We start from the raw sequence: 26,322 nt of genomic DNA, 5'->3' as shown, positions 1-26,322 counted from the left end.
TTAAGTGCTGATGGTGAGCATGCTGGCAAGTACATTTGCCCTGGGAAGGAGGTCTCCTCAGTGCACCCACTTCTCTCCAGCCTTTCACTCACAATTTTCTTTGCCCTGAATGGAGATGCAGCAGAAAGTCAGGAATTTCTGCCTGTTACCGCCGTCATCACCCCTGCTGAATAAATGTAAGTGTAGCAGTTGACTGTAAAGGCAGTTATATCCCAATTATGGAGCATAACCAGTGCTGTTTACTGTAGCGCTGCCACCTACTCTTATGCTGTTTGCTACCTTGCTTTAAAAGTCTAATGTTTAAAGATTCCATCCATCCACTGAAAGGCAGTTTTAAACCTTTTGATTTATCTTCCCTTCCCGTATTGCGAGAAAATTGCATGTCACAATCACTGACTGCTTTACGTGGCAACGCTGTAAAATGAGACAATTGTTTGTGTTGTGCAGTGCTGAAGGGAAAGGCTTCCTGTAGCACTCCTAAGCCTTACAAGTTTCTGTTGACTAAAACATTGCACACATCATAAAATACACTGCATACTGTTGAGTCAGGAGAAATGTAACTAATGCGAGGGCATCAAGGGTTCTTGTCACATTTTGTCTTCTAAATAACAGCATAGGAAAACTAAGGTCGGCAAATTGATGTGTGAAAGACCACGAATAGATCAGGTTGGTATTTTGCAGCTTTTACAGCAGGGCCACAAAGAGATGTATTACCTGCATTACCTCTAATAAAGCAAAGGAAATATGATCCTGCAACTACTAAAGATGGAGGTTTACAGCTGCTACAAATCTTACCAGGCTTTAAACCATGAATATGCTTCACTGGGTCCACCATGACCCACGGGACAGGAATATGTCTGCATCTCCCTCGTTATCCCCCCACATAGGGCATCAGGATGGAGCAGATGACAAAGTGTGTCCTTTTGAGGAAACAATCCACCACCATCAATACGTCAGCCTTGTATGACATGTCTGATGGACTTATCAATCCACCAATTAGTTATTGACTGGAAAAACGCTCAAGGTCATCATGTAGGATTATCCAGTAACAGGAAGAGGTTAATGTCAGTGGTGTTTCTTGTTCCTCTAAGGTGCAACAGCTTTAACTGCCTTATAAGGTAAAAACAACCATAATTAATGTAAGAGGGGTTATCATGATCAATAACATTGTATGGAAGCTTATGGCGGCTAATATTAAAATTAGATCATTTAGTAGAAATAGATGACAAAATAATTGAAATGAAAATATATGTCTTAACCTTCACAATAAAATTCTTCCCATCCCCTTCTAATATTAGTCATTGTGATATCTTATCTTTTCATCAACCATTTTGGCAGATGTTTGCTCTAATCAACTACTTTATTTCCCATTTTTATGAAAATACAAGTACATTGCTTATGTCATCTATATGTGAGCCGCTGTATGTGTTTTCTATTTCTTGTTCATTCACAGATTTTATTAAATGAGGATTACATTTAACAGCACTTTAAAAAACAAGTTGACGAGGTGCTTTACACACCAAAAAAAATAATTAACAGGTCAAGTCACTTAAAATTCTAAATACTCACTTGCACAGAATATATAACAAAATAATGTTATTTCATTGGTATATACTTATATAAAACAAAAAGGAATGAAGCATATTGCACATTGTAGTAACTTTACAGAATGACTGTATACATTTTGCTGAACATCAAAACCATTGGCTATGAGTAGGCTAATCAGCAACATCCGTAAAGAAGAGTCACAAAGTTAGGTAAACTCGGTAATGTCAGTTACACAACAAGCTTTCTAACATTAGCTAACATTAATAACCATAAGCTACTTATCTTACTAGACCCAGTAGTACTTTTGCCTTGTTAGTTATATTTGTAACGGAACAAATGATTCGTTTCTTCATTGCAAAGTTGCTTTGAAGTTAAATATATGGTCCAATTTCTTGTTTGTATGAGATTAACATTTCTGAATTAAGGAGGGAGGGGATGCAGGAAAGAGTCAGTGTGTACTACACTGGATAGAGCACATCAGTCTGCAGTGTGTGTCCTCACCCTGCTGGGTATGTGTACTTTAGCATTTTAGTACTAAGAACTGCTGTTTGCTTATTTCTCTCATAGGGGATTTCATGTAAACCTCCTACTGTTATCAGTGTGCACTTCTGTGGAAAAATCTGCAATTCATGCTCATCAGTGTATCTACAGTGTAGCAACAATCCCACCTCTTATCACACAAGAACGGTTCATTTGGTCAGTGGGTTTAAGGTCGTTCAGACCCCGAGCTGAGGAACTTCTCCCCGTAGCTGTGTGTTGCTGTGTGGGAGGCAGCAGCGATGAGAAGCTGATGGTAAATCGATAGTGATGGATCAAAGTTCCGCATGGCTGAAGCCCTGCGGTGTCAGGGTGTGGGGAACAACAGTGACTTTTACACCTCCTCCCGTCTTCTCATTATCCTCTCCCCCTCTCCTCCTACCCCAAATTCTCTCTTTTCATCTTGAAATCTCAGACTCCTCTCTTTCTTCTACCTACGCTTAGGTACATGTGTGTGTGTGTGTGTGTGTGTGTGTGTGTGTGTGTGTGTGTGTGTGTGTGTGTGTGTGTGTGTGTGTGTGTGTGTGTGTGTGTGTGTGTGTGTGTGTGTGTGTGTGTGTACGTAAGAGAGAGCGAGGTGACTTGATGCTTTGTGTCATGGTGTCAGGTGGCATCAGCCAGTAGGTGATGGGAAGATAAAATACAACACAATCGATATCGTAGCACTAAAAGTGTCCTCATTTCCAGCAGCCTTCTACACTGCGTGTCAACCATCTCTGTTGCTGTAACATGTGGGCAATGTTTGACTTATAAAGAGATGTTTTCATGAAATTAAGCTGTTGTGCTGCTTTTCTGTCGAAAGCTGCAGCACAAATAATGCCAATTTTCACAAAAATGGACAATTTCACTGATAAACAAAACTGATATTGTGAATTTAACCAGATCCCTACTTTACAATGCAAAGACAGTAACTGCTGGTTGTTCAGTGTGATTGCATTTTCTGTTATATTACCATGCAAGAAGCACAATCTAATAAATAACCACTCGGTCTTGTTTTCTAGGAGAAAAACATTGGCCGGTCCGCTCCCAGAGTCACCATGGTAGGGATGGCTGTTCTTTGTTCAAGGGTCAAAGTTGCCTCTAACCACTTCCTAATGATTTCTGTATTTGTCTTATGAACCTGTAAAAGGATTAACAATGGTAACACAAAAAAAGACCAAGTTCCTGATCAGTGTTTGGAGGCAGCTTATACCTGGAGTGTTAATCGTAGTGCAGTGCCTTCCCGTTGACCTCTCCCTGTCTATATACCTAACCCGTGTTTTCTCCCCTTGACATTTAGCTATCCTGTCTGTGTAATGAGTACACATGTGCAGTCTGGTTTGTGCTGATTTTAGGGGTGTAACGGTACAAAAACTCATTGGTTTAGTAAAAAAAAAAAAAATCCATTCAGACATATTTATAGGACATTTATAAATAGCTTAAAGGCAGACTAAGACATATTGTACATATGTACATTGAACATATGGTATGTCACTTTCTTGCCTAAAGGATCGATCCCACTCTGGTTTCTGGCCGATAAGTACAGAGCGAGAAGCAGGAAGTTACTGGCCGAGCTAATCATAAAGACTGAGATGACAGTGACAGCCTGACAGGTGCCAGAAGACACTTGTAGAGGAGAAGGGAGGGAGGCAGAACAGAAAAAAAAGAACAAGACAAAGAAAAGACAGGAGAATGACTAATTAATTAAAACAATCAATGAAAATGTCCACAAATAGGCAAAAACTGATTGAGATAAATTTATCCAGTTCGTGTTTTTTTTTTAACAGAATCCAAAACTTAGCAGCTGACTGGAAGGACAACACGCCAAAGGATGTGATGGATTTAGGGGTATTGTCATCAATAATGATTTAAATAGAGAGAGTGAAGGACTTTATAAATAAGCGTAATGTTATGACGAATATGCAGTTTTGTCTGTGAGGTTGCCAGAAAACTAGCGCAGATGCTACATAGAGGTGCTGGGAAGAGAAATGAACTGTATTTGTCAGCAACTAGTAAAACTCCCACTAGTTTTACACAGTTAAATGTCCCTCCGCAGCCCCGAAGATCCAGTGCTGTCAAAAATAATCACATTAACCAAGTACAACTGATTCTGTCTGTTAGAGCATCGTTTCAGTCCGATCTACCAATCTTTGTCCAGTGTTGATATAGCTGAGCCGTGATGCGTACGAACATAAGCTCTTTTAATGACTGTCTCTCATTTGTGTTACGAGCTGTACATCCAGAGTCTAACCACCTCAAATGGTCTCACTAACAGAAATAGTTCTCGAGAGCTTTACAGGTGGGACTCTCAACCTTCATTTATGTTTGCCTTGCACTAAAACCTAGGACTAAAGTGGACAGTAGTCAGCTAATTGAAAGTATGAACCCAATGTTGTGTAGCAGGTCAAATTCACGTACCGTAACACCCCTATCTGTTTCTGTTTAAATCACTGGTGTGATAATGTGGGCTCACCTACAAGGAAACATTGTAAAGAGGAGATTTTACGACAGCACAGTTCTTGTTTTTTACTAAAAAGTCTATTCTATGATTACAGTTTGGGTCTAATTAATGAAAAACAAAACAAACCAAAGTAGGACATACTGTATGTAAACAAGAATATTGTGTACCTCGTGATGTTTGTTGCAGCTGGCCCACATTTAATTCTCTTTTTGAACGTGTTGTGCCTTAAAACCCGACTGGTCTCATTTCACTCTTCTGTTCTAATTCCTAACCCTTTCAAATGTATGTTTTGAACTGTTTCATTTTTCTATGTGCTGTCCTCTTTATTGAAATTAATGTCCTAACCTGTATGGTGTGCGTGCTCTTCGACACTGTCCGTCTCAGTGGAGAGGAGGGCTGGTCTATAAAGGCATGGATAAAGGCAGTTTTGATGATGTTACTTCTTTTATTTGAAGAAGACATCAGATAAATCTGTGCTTATCCTTGCTTGCGATATACGGACCCTCCTCTTCCTCCTCTACCTCTTCCTCGCCCTCCGTCTTCTCTCAAAGGAAGTCTGCTTTTCAACAGCCTGCAAATGGAGTCGGTTGGTATGTCAATCAATTGTTGAGAAGAAGAGAAATGGCTTTGTTTTTTTTTTTTTTTTATAGGAGTAATATTCCTACAATGTGACATGCAATGAAAATGCCATTCTGTTTGATTTTCAGGAAAGATTACCTTTAAAGCTACAGAGTCACTTCTGCTTTGTAGGGAGAGAGCAAAGAGAAAGAAACCAGAAGAGCTCTCAGGAACATCATGAAGCACTTCTTCAATAAAATGGATCTCTTATTGCCTTTTAACACACGGGGTCAAAATAGTCCACAGTGGGTTCACTGTCTATCACATCTCAAAATGAACTGGATATGAAGTCCATCTCAACCTCTTGCCCTTCCCTGTTCCCACAGAGAATATCATGGCACATTTGTCAAGCAGGGGAGGCAGTGACATGTCAAGTAACTACTTGGCCTCTGGTGTCTTGGGGGCGATTGTGAGTTATGAGATAAAGAGCGATACTTACTGGAAGTGTGGATAGAAACAGTCTGGACTGGGATTGTATTGCACTTGGAAGAACACAGGAACTTTGCAATCTGCTGCTCAAGTGATTCTCATTAATGGATTTATCTATGAATGCATAATGATATCGGAGTATCTCAGTGTAGCTATTCATTTTGACCAATTCAAAACACGTGTTAATTAGTTTTCACTCATTAGGCAACATGAGATGGAGATCCACTGACAAGCACAGCCATTTAGCAGTACACTGTATCTGTAGGACCTCAGGTCTGCAGATGGTTATAGCGGAGATACAAAATCAGATAAGCAGAACTACATTTGTGAAACGGCATACTATTGTAAAGCAGTGGGAATGGCAGATATACTGAGGTCATCCAGTTTGTCATGTTTTTAGGTTCCAGTACTTGTTGGTCGTGTTTCCCGTACATTCCACAGAAATGCAACTTTTTCACATCAGTTGTAATTTTATACATAAGAATTAGAATTATTAAAAGTTGCATTAATCACAATACTTACATGAATAACAGGTCACCTAACTGTTTATAATGAAAAAGGTGCAGTAACACACCTATAAGGTTGTTCAGTTCCACTCAGCTCTTCAGTGCACTGCACCACATGCCAAGGAACAACTCTGGCTGTCAGCTTGTGAACACAGTGGAGTGCTATAAAAGCTAAATAAGAAAGCCCAAAATGGAGCAAATATTTCTGTACGGTCAGGTCATTCAGCTAATGTTGCTTTTTTTAAGTGCACCTCCATCCACCCGTCTTTATTCAGATTTTCAATTTGCACATTAAAAACATGGCGGATATGCTGGAAATGAAAACAGTCAATTACATATTTTAACTCGGCTGAGGTGGAAAAGTTTCTGTAGCGAATAAATGTCTTAAATAAAGTATGTCATAGCAACAGATTGGAGAATTAGTCCCACTAACCGGATGGAAATGTTTGTTGATTTGGCTATACTTAGATGAAAACTTGATTTACAAAGCGGTTCGCCATCGATTTTTCAAGGCCATAATAAGTCAAACAGGTGAGAAAGGCTGCCTTCAAAAGGGGGTCATGTTTACCAAGTTCAAGAGAAGAGTCCAAATGAACGCTCATGTTTTGGGCATGCATAACTTTGGACCTCAGAATTTCTGAAAGCTCAGTTGTGACATGTTTGTGGACATATCCAGACATGGCAAAGGCCATCAGAGTTTATTTAATGATGGATGATGGTTGAATATTCCCAAGGCTTCATCTTTTCCCTCTGCCATTATGACTTTGTATTTCCTAAATTACGTACCCGCCCGCTGGCCTAAATTATTAGCGTCTGTGGTCGTTGATACAAACGATTTCCCATCTCGTAACCATGAGCTTACAACTTCCATTTAAAAGCAGCATATTACTGTTAGGTGGGGCACCCTGGAGTTTTGCCCCATGTTCTGCCCCAAAAAAGTAATGACTGAAGCTGTAAATAAGCTATGGTGGAAAAAAACATGATTTGAACGTGTGGGAGCTGAACTGAAATTTGACAAACTATCAGTAGCTGAGATAGATGGACAGCCCACGTAGCTCATTATTTTCAGTCTTGTTAACATTGGCTTTTCTGCTCTTCCTGTCAGTAGATAACACTGTTGTGAAGTTAGAAGATTTTTACAACTGTGATTTTCCAGATTTTGGGGTTTTATTGAAAATGGTCTCATATTTCTGCAAACAAAAGAAATACCACCAGATGAATTAAAGTGATGCTATCAGCAGGCAATGCACTGCTACAGTAGATTTATATTACACAGATGTTGTGCTATCTTTTAAATTCAGTTTTGTTTTTATGGAATTGATGCTGTTTCTGCTGATAAAGTTTTCATTTCTTATTTTTCTTCTAATGGTATTGGCTCTTTTGGACTTTTACTGAAAAATGTATGCAAAGTTTTTTGTCAGTTAAAATCATGCTTTTAGTTAAAGTCCAAACTCTGACTCACAGTAGCCATTCGCTTAAGAGAGAGTGGTGGAATCTAAAATTAGCAGAGCTAGAAGTGCTATAAATATAAGTAATAAGCATTATCAACAGTGCTGCAATTGGGTCAGAGTTAAGCTTCCTGCTCTGCCAGTAAAATCAATGAGGAGGTGGGAGCTACTTCTATCCAGGGGCCTAAAGCTTTGTCCCCTACTATCCGAGTGAAGTGGACCTATTATGGCAGTTAACATTTAACGATTAAATGTGAACACTCTTTGTCAGTTGTTAAATGTCAAGCCCACCGTGGCTTCCCTTTTCTCCGCTTCCTTTGCTGCGACGAAAGAGGAGGGATGTGTTGGTAGCACCGGGCTGTCAACTAAGCCAGTGGGACAGAGATATCTGCACAGACACACACACACACACACACACGCACGCACACACACACACACACACACACACACACACACACACACACACACACACACACACACACACACACACACAGTGCACTCTGCACCCTCACCGCCACCAAGGCCACCTCCTCGAAACCTTTCATAAGTCCTGTAGCTCCAAATGGCAGGACTAATGGGATGGCAGGGCTGTTGGTTTTAGAGAGGGATGTCATGAGGAGAGTGGAGCAGAGAGCTCCGGCTGGCTCTCTAATATCAGAGGTAGATGGTGTGAAGTCCGATGGTGGAGGGGTGGAGGGAAGCCTTGTGATCACTGGCCCATGTTCCTGTTTCTCTCCTCTTTTTATCCCAGCACATCACCATATCGTCCATTTTTATACTTTTCCTCCTCTTCTCCATGCTCAGTCTCACTTTTTCATGTCTCCATTATTTTTCTGTGTCCCTTGTTCTTTACTTACGCCTCCTCCCGTTCCCCTCCCTCCTCCTCTGTGTTGTTGAGAGATACCAAGCCTTTAGGGTTTCCATTAAGTTGTGTTTGACTGTCTGTATCACAGTGACTGTCTGTGTCCACCATGATTTCTATATTGTACCATATCTGCTCAAGCAGTGGAAGGGTTTCCTGCTTTTAGGTGCTTTTTCTCATCTGGTGCATAAAGCCTTCACTTATGAATGATTTCCTTTTCTAAAATCAGACTTGCAAATTTAATTATGAAGCTCTAGTTACAACTAATGGGGGGCACAGTGGTGCAGTGGTTGGTACTGAGGAGGTTCTGGGTTCGATCCCGGCCTGTGGCCTCTCTAATAGGTGATTCTACAAATTGCCCTTAGGGGTGAATGAGTGAGTGAATGGTCTTTGTTTCTGTCTGTCTATAAGTGTCAGCCCTGTGATAGACTGGCGACCTGTCCAGGGTGCACCCTGCCTTCATCCAAAGTAAGCTGGGATAGGCTCCAGCCCTCCGGTGACCCTGTTCAGGATGAAGCGGATATAGATAATGGAAGTTACACATAATGCTGACAAAAGGAAGAAAACAAAAATTGTCATAGTGAAAGGAACAATTGCCAAATTAAATAAGAAAAATTTAAAATGTCTTAATCGGTTATCACAGACCCTCAAGTGTGGGCAAAACTTGCCTTTTTATGGTATGAAAAGGCGTGTCGTATGAACTAGTGTTTTGGTAAAGCATTTTCTTGCCTTAAGTAAAGTGTTGGACCATTATAAACTGCAAGTTTTTCATAGATTCTCTATTGGAGGGATGAACAGCCTTATTCTTTCCAAAGATATTCTCTCATTTGGTGTATTATTGATGACAGTGGAGCGTGTTGTTTAACACATCACTCTAGCTTTTTTCATTGGTGTTCAAGAATGCTGCATCCTTATAATGGCCATGAATGGGCCCCAGCCTATTAGCAGACAACAACAATGATATTAGATGGATGCTAAATCCTGTATTACGCTTTTTGTTCAGCGCCAATATTTTCAGAATTCACTCTTTGAACAATTCTAAACTTGACTACAGTAAAGGCTAAGGCAAAATTTAGATGACGGTAAATAAACTGTAGTTTCCTTAAATTTGCCGTCTGTCTGAACATTTTGCTTTAATGTGCCTCAAAGTGTCTATTTTTTTAGCGTGGTGCTTGGGAATCTCACCTCTGCAGGTTGAACAATTGTTCAGGCGAGCACTCCGATAACCTTGTTTGTTTGTTTGCTATTTTTGTCCACTTTCATTCCCTCACATAGATGTGTTTGGCAGAGCTCCACTCATCTCCTCTCTGAGCATGTCTTCACTATTCATAGAAATACATCAGATTGTGGCCAAATACACACACAAACCCCAAACCCCATCATGACTTGGCTGTTCAGTTGTTGGACAGAATGCAAATTCTTAGAGATCAATGTTCTGATGGTTTCCACGATACCACAGAGTCTGTGACTACAATCGATTCTGCAAATGCTTATTTAACCTTGGCAAGGGGTTCAAGGAGTTTTGTGGTCGGCTCCCTTCTCTTACCTCCCCTGTGTGCTGTATGTGGTGCTTGAAAGTGTGATGTGAAACAAAATGTCATGCCAAATGTCAGATTACTGACTCACTCGCGTGCCATCTGGATGTTATTATGCAACTCGCCAAGAAGGTATTCTCCGGAGATCACTTACTGTATTAGCAAAGGGAAATCTAATGTGAGTAATCCTCTCCCGGAGTTGAGGGTGACTGTATCCAGAAAGTATTTAAGATTGGTCCCACTGATGATAGAAATGCGCATATGGTTGATACAGCCATTAAAAGTGACTGATATCATCTAACAAACACAGCTGCGTCATCAACGTACTGACAGCAAATCCGCCGTTTAGCAATTTAGATAGGGAGTCAGTTCAACCCAGCAATCTGGAGCACATGTCAATCACAAATAATCAAGCCACTGATTGATTAGACTGCACTGTCTTTGAATCTATTTTAAAATGCAAATTAAAGGAGATGAAGGCAATAACTAATGGACAGCAGTGCATCCTGGAGGTCTCGCCCTCTACTGTAAGCTCCCTTAATCATCGACAAACACAGGTTTGTGGGGCTACTTCCCAGTAACGCGGTGTGCAGATGGTTTGTGCGATGTCAGCTCAAGGAGGGTGACAGTTCGGTGGGGTGTTCCGAGCTGATAAGCAGCCTCATGGCCCTGAGAGCTTGGCGGTGCTAATTGTGCTGGGACTCTTTCTTGAATGCTCTTAATTGGTCCCCAGATTACGGTGGGATCATTCAACACGGCTGTCTGGGCTCTTAATGAGCTCCAGTGTTCTCCTTCTTCTCGGTGGGTCGTTCGGCCCGGCCCGTCTCTCTGGACCTCTCAGACCAAGCTTTTAGTAGAAATCACCAGATTGAGATAAAACTTTGAGGAAATCGCATTGTATTGGTCCATGTCTGGGTTCTCTAAATGGACTTTTAAGGGAAAGACGGGCGGCTGTACTGATTTTCAAGAACTATGACCCATGAATGATGAGCTCACTTGCGAGCGTGGCCTGTTCTGTTACAGTAAAGTCTGTATTCTGTAGTTGAAGAGAACAAATATAAGTCATAGGTTTAAGGATTATATACATTTTACTAGAAACATGTTGGGTACATGGATGGCAGGTGGCCCCCACCTCTGGGCCTGGTTCTGTCAGATGTTTCTTCCTGTTAAAGGAGAGGTTTTCCTCCTAGTTTCTTACATGGGAATTGCTGAATTGTTGAGTTGTGTTAAATGCCCTGAAATAACCCATTTTGTGATTTGCCGCGATTTGAAATGAATTACTGTGTACTGAAGAAACACATTGCACACAGTATACTGTATCATCTGTATTTAGATATGACTGCTGATGGACTGATGACATGTCCATTTTCACCAAATACATGCTTATTAGAATTGGACATATTTTCTGCCTTCTAGTCAGCTTTTATATTTATGCAATGATAATGTGGAAATAACAACTCATTCTACAAAAACTCAGCATTTATAATAAACTGTATTGAAATTGAGGAAATGTGATGCTGCCCAAATTTATATTTTTAACAGCATAATGAGGAAATGTTCATATTATTTGTTGCTGCAATATGTTCACTTGTGTTTTTTGTTTATTTTACTTCAGGAGCTACTCCTGGCAATTGAAGCATGACATTTTATAGTCATGTTTGGGTCACTCAAGCTCTTGGTTATGGTCATGGAAGGATTGTGGTCTTGGTTAAAAGTTGTCAACGGCAACACTGGCTTGAAGCACATGACTGAAATAAACGTGTTCATTTTCAACCAAAGCAGGTTTTTGTTATTATCTAAGATTTGTGCAAACCTATACCTACAAACAACATGAGGGCTACAGGATGGATTTAGATGGACATAATGATGATGTAATGTTCTGTTGGAAAGACTTCACTATGTTAAGTGCCCTGAGATAAAATTGAATTGACTTCAATTGAATTGAATTGAATTGAATTGAATTGAATTGAATTGAATTGAAGTGAAGTGAAGTGAAGTGAAGTGAAGTGAAGTGAAGTGAAGTGAAGTGAAGTGAAGTGAAGTGAAGTGAAGTGAAGTGAATTGAGATGGATGCATTCGTGCATTTTGCAGCTATATATCCTATAACTTTCTGGAAATACAAAGTAAAGTAGTTGTGATTGTATATATATAGTATATATAGATATAGATATAGATAAATAGATTGATATAAATATATAGCTATAGGTAAATCTGCTCTTGTTACACCACAGATAGTTGCTAAACGGACATAAATTGATTCATATTACAATGTTGTTTATTTAATATATGAAGGGGAAATAGTCTCTGATGTGTGTGAATTTAGCCCCTCAAATGATCTCGTCTGTGAGTTACTGTTAAGCATTGATATGAAAAAAGAGAAAGCCAGTGGAGGAACACACAGAGACACATCCCATCTATCTATATAGCTCGAGCAAATATTGAAACCCATGATGTGAGAGTGTTGGGCCTCGCTCTCCTCCTTCACTTCTGTGACAGATGTAAATGGATGTTTCAGCAGTTGGCTCTAATGCATTTTTAAACAGGCACAGCAGCAGACAGCAAATGAACGCGTCACGACGGCAACACTCTACCACAGGGTCTCTGTCACAGGGTTTCTATCTATCGCTGTCACTTCCTCACACACAAACGCACACACACACACACACACACACACACACACACACACACACACACACACACACACACACACACACACACACACACACACACACACACACACACACACACACACACACTCACACACGTCCCTACACAATGCTGAGAATAGCTGTCATTCATCAGCTTTCTCAGTACAATGGGCTCAGTAAAGGTCCCATCTTTCAACTAAAGCACCTCCACAGTGCAGTGCCCAGCTGAGCACTGTACCACTGCATCACATTCTCCGTCATCTGCAAACACTCCATCACAGTAGGCTGGATAGATGTGAAACTGTTGTTTATTCCCTGAGTTGAAAATTGAAATGGCTCTGCTTACCTACATGGCAACACAAAGATTTACCACTGACTGGACCAGTCAGAAATTCTCGTACGTACAGAGAAACGAAAGAAGGGCACTTGCCGGAAGATGAGTACTGGTGTATGTGAACGTAGCTGAGAGAGCTTAAAGGACTGCAACTTCAAAAATGTAGGGGAGACAATACAAGCAAATGAAGAAAGACATTCACCACTTTGACACATATTCATAATTAGGATGTGCAGCACAACTACAGAAGACACAAGCAAATAATCCAATATTCAAGTCATGCATAACACAATAGAATGGTTTAGGTGCTCCCTAAAACATGTCTGATTTGAAAACTGAGCTAGCAAAGTATATCTTTTAGATAAGATCGTCTTTTCTCACATTCCAATCGCTAGTTTTTTTCAGAGCTTTTCAACTACATCTCAGTCTTAAGACTCTCCCCCTGGTCCCTTTAGCAGGACCACGCCAGTGTGTCTGACAGACATTCATTTTTAGAGGTTCCAGAGCGTGGCACAGCCCCCTGGTACTAGTGAGACTAAAATGGATGTAACTTTTTTTGTGGTTCATTTCTGTTGCGTTCAATTTCAGAGAGTTGCCTTAGAACCGGTTCAATAACATCGATGCCATTATTTTGTTGTTATAAGGCCGTTATTGACTTTTAGAGCTACAGTTTCGAATATTGAATTGAATTTTTTTTTTCCCAGGAGCCATAGAGCCAAATGCTGTTCACTTTGACCTTACAGTTGTGCAGCTCTTAATGAGATTCTTTTGTTTAAAAAAAAATGTATCATGCAAACAACAAGTGTGTTTTGTTTACAGCTATTATGTAATTTAAGGTGTTTTTAGACAATGCAATGGCAAAAATCTTGTAACTTTGTTGATAAAAGATAGAAGATAACATTTTGGTTTTAATCTGAGAGTCTGTACGATATCAGTTTGAGGTGTGTCAGATTCAGCTATGAATCTTAGCGCTACATAGACAAATGAATAACAGAGCAGAGAACCGTCATACGCTAACGTAATCCCTGTGTGCCACACTAATGTTATGATATTGCAGCTGCGTAATGTTATCCTTTTGGCCAGAGTCATTGTTTAGTTTGTGTTTATGTAAAACACTAACCAGAGGAAGTTGTATTTAACGCATGACAACTTTTTGGTGGAAAGCTCTGAAAAAGATACAAAGTGAACCTTGACTTAAGGCTGCTTTATTTGGAGGAAACAAAACATTTACACATCATCACCTCATCAAGCCGATCACCTCTAGAGGAAGCAGAGCAACAAGAAATAACAGAATTATTTGCTCACCTATGTGCACAATGTTCACTGTAATCAGTCTCAAATTAAAGAAATCTTTATTAAAGATTTAGGTTTAGATTAGGATTTAAATCCAATTTCAGCATTGCAGTATTTAAACTAAAAAGTTAACACTATAGACTTAGCATTTAGTAGCATCTGCCAAAAACCTTTCCTCCTGTTTTTTCTGCATACTGCCGATATGATATAGAACTACGGAATGTGTTTCTCAACTAGGCTATTTGTGTTCAAATATTTGTGTTTTTTTATAAAATACAATGTCACTTTTGTCAAAGTGAAGATGTTTCCAAGTCTCATTTATCTGCTGGTGGTTTATTGCATTGGAATGCGTTGACCACTCTATATTTGATTTATCTTTTTTTAATGTCGATTCATGTAATCACAGTGCCTTCACTACAATTTCTAAAGAACACAAGTGTCTGCGTATTCCAGAACAGGATGTGATAAATATTGTGTGTCAACCCTCTTTTAAATACTTACATTTTTCTTCCTGAATGTTTTAAGGTCACCTCTGACTTTCTGGATGCTGTTTGATGTGAACATGTTTTGCGGGGTAACACTGAGGTCACAGTGGACTCCACTTAGACTCACTCATCCCACAATCTCTCTCATCTCGTTTTACGCCCAATGTGTTAATTTGAGAAAATTAAAGGGATATTTCACCCACTAAATACATTTACCAGCATTTGAAGAATGGTGATGTGGCAACCAGCCTTGTTTACACAATAAAAGTCCATTTAAAATGCACACATTTCTTTTCATAAAACGGTATTGTGTGAATTATATAAAAAGCATATCTCAAACTGCCACCAAAGGACAACATTGTCAGCATTTTTAGTGAGTTATCTCTTTAATTGTCACACTCACACTGCTAACAATCTGTATTTGAGCTGCTACGGAACGTTCCTTGTGGACACTCAAAGGATCTTTCATTGCTTTTGTCATTGCAGGTACCCATCAGCACAACTATAACCATGTGGCTCTAGGTAGCCCTACACGCACACCTAAGAATGGTAAGAAAAACTAGAGAGAAAGTGGAATATTTCACAGCTCAATTCAGTGTTTGAGAGGCAGTCTGGATCCAGACAGACTTGACATGGATGTGTGAAAAACCCCTTGATTTGGTCCTCTTTTCAATTCGCCCCAAAGCGAATCCATTCTGTTATTGAAAATTAGACTTTTATGTTGAAGATTGAATCATAGAAGTGTCAAAACCCACAGTCATGAACATTTTTCTGTGAGCGGGATCAGGCCACAGTTGCTGTCCATCTCTTTTTTTTTTTTTTTTTTTAAGAGAATACAATTGGCTGTGGATCAATTTAATGTTCTATCAAGGTCATCCAGTTCTGTGGTTGACGTACCGCGTGGAACCTGCAACGTTCCCTGCTGTTATCCTGAGTAACAAAAGTTATTACCATAACCTCATGCTGCCTCAGAGGAGCATCACCGTGAATCGGCTATTATTACTGATGTCAGTCAGCCGTTTGTTCACAATAGTTCTTATGAGGGAGTCAAGGCTGGCCTGGGGTCACAGACCGGCTGGTGTGAGTGGTGGTTGCGTAAGGATGCAACGTGGAGGCTGGAGAGAGGAAAGACAGCAGAGATAAAAGGATAGAAAAAGAGGCCATAAGCTGAATATTCACTGCCTTCTGTACTTGTTAAATCACTCTGATCTTGCCATTTGATTTATATTCTGTTTGTTTCAAACACAAATATTAAAAAAAATGACTTACTAGCTTTGAATTACTTGAACTACTTGAAATGCTGAAGCCAGAAATGCTCTTTCTTTGTGGACTTAGTTGACCATGTGGTCCACACACACACACACACACACACACACACACACACACACACACACACACACACACACACACACACACACACACACACACACACACACATAGAAACACACTCACTCAGATAAGCAAGCCACATACTGGGAAGATATGCCTTGGAGATCTATGAGAAACATGAAAAATCCATTTCAACAACACATCTAACACAGAGACTTTGATCACAAGCTGCCTGAAATCCTTCAAATTTCAGCACACTGTGCATTTTCTAGATAAAACCCATTGCCAGACCCTCCTAGCGGTCCGCAACCTAAACAAGGAGATATCGCTCCATATCACACAGAAAATGAATAATTGTACACAGAAGTGTAGATCACATGCCTCCGGAAGTAAAAGCTGATTTCTTTTGAATAATGTTTTGAGGGGGGATTTTCTCTTCTTGTCATGATGAATATGGAGTGAGTTTGTGTACAGCAGGTTCTGTTTCTCTCACCATCAAACATGTCTCTGAAATATTTGTTTTTCATTTGGGTTTGGTAGCTCACCGGTCATTGAGACGTGGTAAGTCATACATACATACGTTTTATTTAGTGTGAACACTCATTCATTCCATTCTAACACACATTTGTGTACACGTACACCACGAACCAACCTCTACGTTTGTGTCTTCCTTTTTTCCACTAAAACTGGTGTGTTTTCAGACCTGATTTAAGTAGCAATCTTGCAAGTAGTATTTTTGCAGTGTTGTTTGATCCTGCTTTGATAAGAAAGTTTGTGGTTTGTAAAGTGGGGCTAAACAGTCCCAGAATTGTTTGGAGCCAAGAAAAGTATATGCAAGTCAACTGATGTGAACTGATAAGTTAAAGTATGATTTGTTTCAAAATATATTTTTCTTGTCAACAAATACCACAAATAGACCAAAACCAAATCAACAATGTGTTATGCTACATTTGTAAAGGCTCCCAAAATTAAAGCTGCAACAGGGAAACTTGGGCCAATTTTATGCACCCTGACTTCATCAAGACGCTGTTCCCGATGGTTGGGGAAAACAATTACCAAGTCGAAGCTTTGCTGGTGGCAGTAAGAATGGGGATGTCATTTTCCCACATTGCCGGCCTGCCATGCAGCTACAATACATCCACAAAAGTAAAGACAGAAAAACAGCCACAAAAATGACAACAAGTGCAAATGGGATTTACACAACGGAGGATGTTGTGAATCGAGACTTAAAATAACTTTCAAATACCCTGATACATTTAAAGTTATATTGATTGTTTTTTCAGCTGTTAAAATGGATAATGCAACTAGTGACAACATAGGACAACCCTGTGTCCTTTTTAACCACCACATAGCACTCCGAGTGGCCTGCTTCGAAGACTGACAAAGTTGAAGTTGGGAGGCTGGAGTGCGGTCCCTGTAACACCTGGTCCACCACTTGGAACCTCAGTGGGGTGCCAGGCTTAATATCTGAAGGGATATGGACATGCATCTGCATTTGTAGAACAGCCAATTGAGACTCCCCTCTCTCTGAAACAAGCCATATATGCCTAAAGTCTCCATTACAGGCTAGATTTTCAAGAGCCAGAATACAGAGTCACAAGAAGGTAGAGGAATCTAGTTTTGTCCCAGACCTCTTAAATTACAGAATGCCACAATAACCTTTAGGTTATTGAAATTTGTTTACCTGTTGATGATCAAAGAATGTAATATTTGTTAGTACGGTCAATTAATTGTTGACTTTGGCCTTTTGTTGGGATTTGTTGGCAAAAAGAAAAATATATAATATCAGCTCTTTTGTCCTGTAAAAATGGAAACTTTGCAACTATGTGACTATTTGAGCCAGGTCTGTGAGGTTGTGATGTCCATCGTGCTGAGGAAGTACAATGTGATTGCTAACAGCATGCCACAGTCTGACTTGATTCTCCCCTTATTGATGCAGTGTGGCAGACAGTCCACTCACAAATTGTTCACATCCTTCCAACCCCCTCCCTGCAGCTCCCAGGACCCCCTGCAGTCGTCCGGCCCTGCTGCCACCCCTCCGTCCTATTCTCTCTCTCTTGAGATTCCACCTTTCCAACCTTCTATTTTCTTGCCTACTTGTATTTCACTCTCCTGTTTGTCCCCTTCAGATTCTCCTTTTTTTCCCCACATCTCTTCTCCTCTTTCCTGTCCTTCTCTCTGTATTGCAGCAGTTGTCAAATCCTATTTTTATCTGTCCGTTGGAGGCTGGTCTAGAGCCGCACCCATGCCCAGTGCTCTGCACTGCGTGACAGACTCACAGCTCGCCGGGGAAAGCAAGCTGGAGAAAATGAGAGAGAGGGGAATACTGAATGGACAAGAAAGAATTAAGGAGTGAAGGAAAGTGGGTGGCAGCATGGTAGTACAGATAAGATTAACAGGGTGAGGAAGACAGCGGTGAATGGGACAGACTGAGGATGTTTGTGTGCGTCCATGTGTGAGAAAGAGAGATAAAGAGAAAGACTAGAGTGAGAATAAAATACACCCCTTCCCCCTCCCGTGTGCCTTCCTGGCATCATATCAGGTCACATCAACAACAGCCAGTCCAGGCACTGCTCCCTGCCCTGTCCCAGATCACATCATGCGCTGTCACGTGCAGGGTCACTCTCCAGCACACATCTGTTGTTTGGCGTGTTGTCTTGTTTTTTTGCTTGTCTTATTTGGACCACCGTTTCCTCCCGTCAAACCACCACGTCACCTGTCAAGTCAGTCCCACACAAAACCCTCACTGAGTGCCTATACTCTCCCATCACTGCCACAAGCAAGTTGGAGTTTTAGATATGCAACTATTTCTCAAAGGCAGATTCTTAACTCATATCGGTTGAGTGTTTTTTCTTAAATAAGTTATTTAGAACTTAAATGGCAAGTGGTAAGAGAGAAGATGATAAGCACTGAGTCTTGGCGCTTGTGAAACTAACTGACTGTAAAAAAAAAAAAAGCCAACAAACCAGGGCTGTAGAAGGATTTTTAAAATATTGATTGTAATCTTCTCAAGGCCCAACCAACAATAACATGTTTAATTATTTATTCACATTATATATTTTTATTTAACTGTCACATTACATTCTCAATTTACATGGGTGGAGACTGCTCCTCTTGTGTGCTGCACTGTGACGTGCATGGAGCAGAGAACAGCTTTGTGAGTAAGTATCCCAAGTTTCATCACTTAATCAACTCCACCACCTGAGTGACACATGCTTTTGTGATTACTGGTCCGCTGGTCAGATATTTCAGTTCATTTTGAATTTGATGGCAGCAACATGTTTAAAAAAAGTTGTGACAAGGTCAACAAAAGACTGGAAAAGTTGTACAACGCTAAAAAATACCATCCGGTGGAACATCTCACAACTAATTAGGTTAATTGGCAACAGATCAGTAACATGATTGGGTGTAAAAAGAGCATGCCAGAAAGGTCTCTTAGTAGTGTAGTTGGGGAGGGGTTCACCACTCTGTGAAAGACTGTTTGGGCAAATAGTGCAACAATTCAGATCAATATTTCTCAATGTAAAATTGCAAAGAATTTGGGTATTTCAACATGTACGATAAATAATTTTATCAAAAAGATTCAGAGAATCCAGAGAAATCTCTGTATACAAGGGAAATCCTGAAAACCAATATCGGCTGGCCATGATACTTGGGCCGTCAGGCAGCACTGCATTCAAATTCCACAATTCTGGAGTACAAATCACAGCATGGGCTCAGGAACACTTCTGAAAACCTTTGTCTGTGAACACAGTTCATCTCTGCATGTTGAAATGCAGCTTAAAACTCTAAAAAGCAAAGAAGAAAACAACTATGTGGTTCTTCAGCAGCTTAAAACTTAAAAAATAAAAATAAAAATGAAAATGTCTCAGTTATTCGCAGGGGAAATACCAGGGCAACTATTAATATAAACAAGATACATTTTGTTGAAATAGACACAGATTTGGATGAGTGAGATAACGGTACAAGTGTCAGAGTATGATGTTTTGGTCACAATATTGATCATATTCATTTATGCACTGATTAAGCCACCCCTATGTATCCTATCTACGACACACCATGGGGGCCCACCACCCAGAACAACCACTTCTCTAACTTATTGCATCACATGAAGCTTCCAACATTTACATATATTGAAATGTCATGATGACATAGTACAATATCCTGATAACTGACCCAATCTAGTGAAAAAACAAAACCAAGATCAGCTATTTAAATGTTTACGTGTATTTGTACAAAAGTAGATTTCTCCTTACAACCCCCAAATTCCCAGAGACAATATAAAGAGCATACCCCCAACGTCTACAGTCCTGGTAACAACAATAAATGAGTCACACCTCTCCCTGTTCAACTGAATTTACTTCTACAATAAAAGCTTCCAACCATGGATGTTTACTTTATACTGATGAGATTATTTCAGAGATTTGTTTTGAGCACCTCTGCCTCCAGGAAGTATTTGCTTAACTAAAACTCCAGCGTATTATTTTTTCTTTACTTTAGCAGGTGGTCTTCTTTGATACTTACCTGGGGTCTCATTTTTGCCCGTTTTTTTTCTTAGGGGGTGGGGGGTAGGAGACGCCAGTCTGCCCATTATTTCCTCTTCCCTCTTCTGTGTCTGTACATGTACCTATGTGTCTCCAGAAAATCGGATAAGCGGCATCCTGACCTCGCAGACGGAGCCCTACGACCTGTCATTCTCACGCTCCTTCCAGAGCCTGTCACACCTGCCGCCTTCCTACGAGGCGGCCGTCAAAGCCGACCTCAACCGATTCTCATCCCTGAAGAAACTCAGTAGGTCTAAGTTCACCGCACCAATGCAAGAGTAGGCTCCCTGCCCTGATGTCCTGCATGATAAAAAAAAAAAAATACTGCATTAAGTCTGCTTTCCTGCCTCCCGACTGGGAATTATTGAGGGGCTGCCATACTGAGGACACCAAACCATAGAAAAAAGAAGTGACACTTTTTTGTGGAGATTTAGTAGCGCTTGAAACATCTGAGTGGATGGAAAGAGCTTTGAATCAAAATGAGAAAGTATCCATTCATCCGATCTCCACTTAAAGGCTCCAGCCACTCTTTCTCTTGGAGCGTATAAAGCGGCTACTTGTGCCTGGACCGGCTCGGTATCGATTCAGTGGTGCTACAGTGGATATCTGCTGCGTAACGAGGTCTCCTCTCATGATATTCTCTAAGTGGAATTACTGTAACCATTTAGGTGCCCTAAACATAACCACCCCCTCCCTCCTTACAAAAACCCCACTAAAACAAGCGTGAGCATTTAGAGAATACATTTTTTACATTCTGCTCACAACATAATCATAATAGCTTATGCAAACACCAGCTTGCTAACAACTAACTGACTGAAGATGTTTTCTGCTGTTAATATTATGCTACATGGTTTGAGAAAATTCTCCAGTATTTTAAGAATTAACAGTATTTAACGTACTTTCAAGTGATTCATCATCCGTTTGCTCTATTTTCTCGTCTCTGTGCCCTGAGACCTGTTGCCTTTGTGCACCTTCTCTGATTTTGTTACCGCGGGCACCATCATTTATCGGGTTATTTTGAACAAATATGCAGTAGGTATAATGGTCTAATGGTGCCTATTGTAGTTGTGCTTCATTTTAAATTTAAATAATTCATCATTATAATTATTATGATGATTTTGGAGCCCCTTCCAGCACTTGGTGCTCTACACACAGTGCGTGATGTGCACGTACGTAGCAGCAGCTCTGACTGAAACACAAATATTCCCTAAGGCTTGTGTAATTTCATCATGACTGCCCCACTTCACTGCTGGCTTGCAGTCAAAGTGAACGATGACGATCTACAACTCATCCTGTCAAGGCTCCCTCTACACTGGCTCCCACTTGTAGCTGTCAGGCACCATTTCCAACTAAATGGTAAAATGGGTTTTCAGGATGCAGTGCTATTTACCGGTTCTCAGTTGTATTGGGAGAGAGAAAAAAAATCATTACTTTTTTTCCTCATTGAAGAACGCTTGTAAGAACTAATATACTAGTTTTTGATGGGCAGTAAAATAAAACCAAATGATTTAAATTGTCAGAGACAGAAGCCCCCCAAAATAGACAACGAGTTAAAATGGAAAATACCCTCAGGCAATGTCCTTCAGTCTCCCCAACTTTGTTTTTTGCTTCCAAAGCAAATTATTTGTTACAGAAAATAGCAAAAAGGCTCTTCTGTTTCTTTTTGTTGCTCAACCAGTGTCTGCACTGATAGATCATGCTGGATTGTGCTGGAGGGAAGATAGAGCAGCGTTTTCATTGTTCAGATAATAAAAGGGAAGAATGCTACTGCTTATTAATGCAAATTGGTATCAAACTGAAGAAAAAGCATTTAGCCCATTGCAGTGCAGGACAGTATCCATCAAGAGTTATTCATTCACTCTATGGTAATATGGTTGATGAGTTTGCATTGCCCTGCCCAGCGCTTGAAGACTATTATGCTTGAGAGAGGAACATCTTGTTTTTATTATCTCTCATAATGAATCGATTTGCAGCAAGCACCCGTGGCTCGCTGCTGAAGGGGATTTTGGTGGCGTGTGATCTGGACAGGTGGTGTGAACACTGCTGCACCCCATTATTGAACGAGACAGGCTCACGTGCAAAAGTCATCTACGAATTTTCGATAAGGTGGAGAAGTCTGCTCTCCATAATGTGAATGACTAGTGTTCACCTCTAACTTAATATGATGGGTAAACATTCATTCATAGATGTTCATTCTTCTAAATGTTTCCATATTTGAATGGTTTAAGTTGTCTGACAGTTTTTTGTAAATGTGCATCACTATTCAAAGACAATTCTTTATGCATGGGTTTGTGTTGTGTGGCATGAATTTTATGCTACATTCACTCTTACACTCTGTTGTCTCTGGAAATGTATTCTTGTATTTATGATCCTTTTCTGAATGCATGTTTTATTTCTTTATTTCCTTTGGTTGCACACATGAATAAGAATCCAACATCCACTCAAGGATATTAAAACACTTGCTGTTCTCCGTGTTGACATGATTATGCAATAATACAATGCGTTTTCCAGCATGCGTATATGAGGTGCCTGCGTGCTTCCCACCATATCTATGTGATATGACGATGTTTGTTTGTAGACTTTCACATGACCTTTGGAAAGTTTGCCCTCACAGCCAGAGCTGCCTGTAGAATTCCAGATGAAGCCTGGATATGTGGATGTTATGTGCCTAGCATGTAATACGGTCTGACTGTGATCCTCTGCCTCTGTTTTCTATTCCCCTCCATGAGCTTGGAAAGGTGAAACACAGATGGGTCCGCCAACACCATTCTCTGCATTGTGTGCAATGTTCTCTGATTCCATTTTATCCGATTTCTCCCCTTGCATTCTAACACCTACCCGTGTTTTCTCTTTCTTTCGCTCCCTAAATCTCCTCCTCACTTCTTGCTTCTGTTTTTTTTTTTTTTTTTTATTTCCATCTCTTCTGCAGCAGATAAAGAAGTCGAAGACTACTACACTCGTAAGCGTCACCTGCCCGACCTGGCAGCAAGAAGCACTCTCCCCTTGCATGTTCTTAAAATAAGCCAAGACCAGGTGGGTACACAAGTGTTCAGTTTAAGTGTGCAGGTTTCAAAACGAGGTCACGCTCTTTGCAATTTTCAGCATCTATGAGGCAAAGCGTAAGTCTTATCTCTGAGTTTCCGGATTTGAATATGTTAGAAGCTATAACTGTTTTTTTTTCACCTCATTCTGCAGTAGTGGGTGGCAAAGCCTTTTACTGTTTTTACAGCTTGTGAATAAACTTACCTCATTCATCTTTTGCTCAACAGCACCGGGACCAGCCACAGCAGCTCCAGAGCCAACCCCCGCAGTCCTCCATGGCCCAGGCCCCTCCCCAGTCCCAGTCCTCACAGCAGCAGTCTCAGCAAAGGCAGAGGCCCCGTCGGGTCCAGAGGGCCATGTCCCAGGACCGCGTCCTGTCCCCGCAAAGGGCCCCAGAAGAGGATTACAGCATGTCTTCTAATGGTATGTCTCCGTACGGAGGACGGATCCTCTCAGACGAACAGCTCTTGTCTGCGGAGCGTCTTCGGTCCCAGGAGCGTCTTCTTCCACAGGACCGCCACACCTCCCAAGATCGCCTGTACTCCAAGGACCGCATGTACTCCAAGGACCGACTCTTGTCCCAGGACCACCTCTACTCAAAAGACCGCCACTACTCACAAGACCGCCTCTATTCACAAGATCGCCTCTACTCACAAGACCGCCTCCTATCCCAGGATCCTCTGCTCTCGCCAGACAAGCTTGTGATGTCGTTGAAGCGCAGCATGGTCAGCAGCACCTCTGGTGGGTTTCGCGGCAGCGACAAGTCGATGTCGCGTGCCATCTCACACACAGACGTGTTCATACCAACCACGCCTCTTATGGATCGCTACAAGATGACCAAAATGCACTCCCATCCCAGTGCCTCTAACAATGGCGGCAGCGGTGGCGGCGGCGGCGGTGGTGGCGGGGCAACGGGAGCAGGAGGAACCGGGCACTCCAATACTTTAGCCATGAACCAGACAGTGAATAAGAGGCAGGCGTTTGCCTCCAGACGGACTCACACTGTGGAACAGCTCCACTACATCCCACAGCACCACCAGCAGCAACAACAGCCACAGCACTACCGCACAGGCAGCAAGACCGAGGTGACTGTGTAACGATAGCCAAGGTCTACCTGAACTGCACAGAAAGAGGCACTTCTGTGTGCCAGAGTTTGGGGTTGATCAAGGTGTGTCGGTACACTGGCCTTCTTTTAGAGTGGGATTGTGGCAATTTCACATTCTTTGACTGAGGCTAAGTCAAAGATTCCAGGACCAAGAACATCCACTAGCTTACTTTGAGAGACCGGGAAACAAGCCACACTGTACACTGCATACACAGGCCCAGCTAGATCTGAAGCCAGAGAGGGTTGTGGATGGGGGAGGTGAAGTATTATCCAGCTAACTTGCCTACTATTTTTTCCACCGTCTTGATTATCCTATTCATCTACAGGCCACTGCCTCACTCTGTGTATGTTTTAGTGGGAAAACACTGATCGTGTCTGTTTAAGCCTTTATCAGCCCCCTTTGTTTAACAAATCTATTCTGTGATCTTTTCTGGCAAATCTTAAAGGGCTTTGCATGGTTAAACACAAGAACCAATTCCTGCGTGATTTCTGTTGTGCAACACAACTCCACTACAGGTGACGAGCTAGAATGAGCCTGTAATAACTTTATAAATATATAAATAAATGAATACAAAAAAACAATCATTTGTACGCCCTGTTCTACTCATATCTCTAAAGAATCTCAATGAGAGAAATTGAAATGGATGGTTTCAGCACTTCTATTTGGTGCCTCTGACTGATGTTCCATTTCTACAAATGAAGTGGTTTTGTGGGTTACAAGCACAATCAATACAATAATATTCTGTTCTGTTTTTGATTTGATTTTTGACTTTGAATAGTGACGGCTAGCTTGTTTTGTTCTTAAAGCAATGGCAGGTTTTTCTTTTTGTTGCTTCCAGTAGACGATTGTAAATAAGCTATCCTAGAAGCAGTATTATGGAGAAGTCTGTACTGGATGGACTTTGTATTAGACTGTCTGTTTTCAATAGATTCTTAAAAAAAACAACTATAAATCATCACTGTTTCGTGAGTTCAGAATAGAAACCCACTTAACCAAGTATTTGACAGGATAAATTAGTACTATACTGTGAGTGTCTTTGCAAAAATGTTTGTAGGACGAGAAGTGAATGAATGTGTTGTTGATAACAGATATACCACTGTTCATATTTGGATGTAGACTGTGTTCCATTGACATCAGAAGACTTTGAACATCATGGAAATGGATTATAATGCTTGTCAAAGTAGGGTCAAATAAACCATCCATATTTTTCTAAACATGCACCATTGTTCTTGGGAGATGTCTGTGTTCTGTATTTGCTTCAAAGATTTGATACACCACATTATCGCTGTGACTTTCTGCTCCAAAGTCGTATTTCTTGAAGCCGAGTGCTCGTCAAGTGAGGTGTGCAACGGAGGCACAAATAACCTCCGTGATTGAGTTCAATTTCAGCATGTAGAGCCAAAGAAGGTGTTTTCCTGGGTAACATATATCTTGATTTCATCACTCTGAAATAAGGCTCAAGGTGATGAAGGAAGTATTTTACAAACCCTAGTGAGTCTGCAGCAGACACAGAAACAATAAACAGTCCTTAAAAGTAAATGGCAAAAGAGATGCTCAGTGCCTTCCAAAATGACCTTAAAACTGCTTCGTTTCAAGTAAATGAAAGAAAACTATTAGT

General features: G+C 40.9%; 1 protein-coding gene across 12 annotated transcripts in view; it reads left to right on the top strand.

Moving 5' to 3' along the window:
• The window catches only part of shisa6 (shisa family member 6), a 70,062-nt gene extending 44,138 nt beyond the window's left edge, over positions 1 to 25,924 (top strand). Inside the window, exons 5-11 of one of the 12 annotated variants that reach the window (XM_069708789.1) lie at positions 3,087 to 3,125; positions 15,170 to 15,232; positions 16,553 to 16,573; positions 19,117 to 19,173; positions 20,654 to 20,803; positions 23,489 to 23,589; positions 23,826 to 25,924. In XM_069708789.1, the coding sequence (XP_069564890.1) occupies positions 3,087 to 3,125; positions 15,170 to 15,232; positions 16,553 to 16,573; positions 19,117 to 19,173; positions 20,654 to 20,803; positions 23,489 to 23,589; positions 23,826 to 24,695 (1,301 nt within the window). In that variant the 3' untranslated portion in view covers positions 24,696 to 25,924. Of the gene's footprint in view, positions 1 to 3,086; positions 3,126 to 15,169; positions 15,233 to 16,552; positions 16,574 to 19,116; positions 19,174 to 20,653; positions 20,804 to 23,485; positions 23,590 to 23,825 lie in introns of all 12 variants that reach the window. The other 11 variants (XM_069708788.1, XM_069708790.1, XM_069708791.1 and 8 more) reach the window with 11 other exon arrangements.
• The last annotated feature ends 398 nt before the right edge of the window (positions 25,925 to 26,322 follow it).

Source organism: Brachyistius frenatus, unplaced genomic scaffold (genome assembly GCF_029030835.1).
Source record: "Brachyistius frenatus isolate BFR_SWC_R1_liver_20210118 unplaced genomic scaffold, ASM2903083v1 Contig_78, whole genome shotgun sequence".
In the NCBI taxonomy this organism is placed as follows: Eukaryota; Metazoa; Chordata; class Actinopteri; family Embiotocidae; genus Brachyistius; species Brachyistius frenatus.
This window is presented reverse-complemented; position numbering and strand designations above follow the sequence as displayed.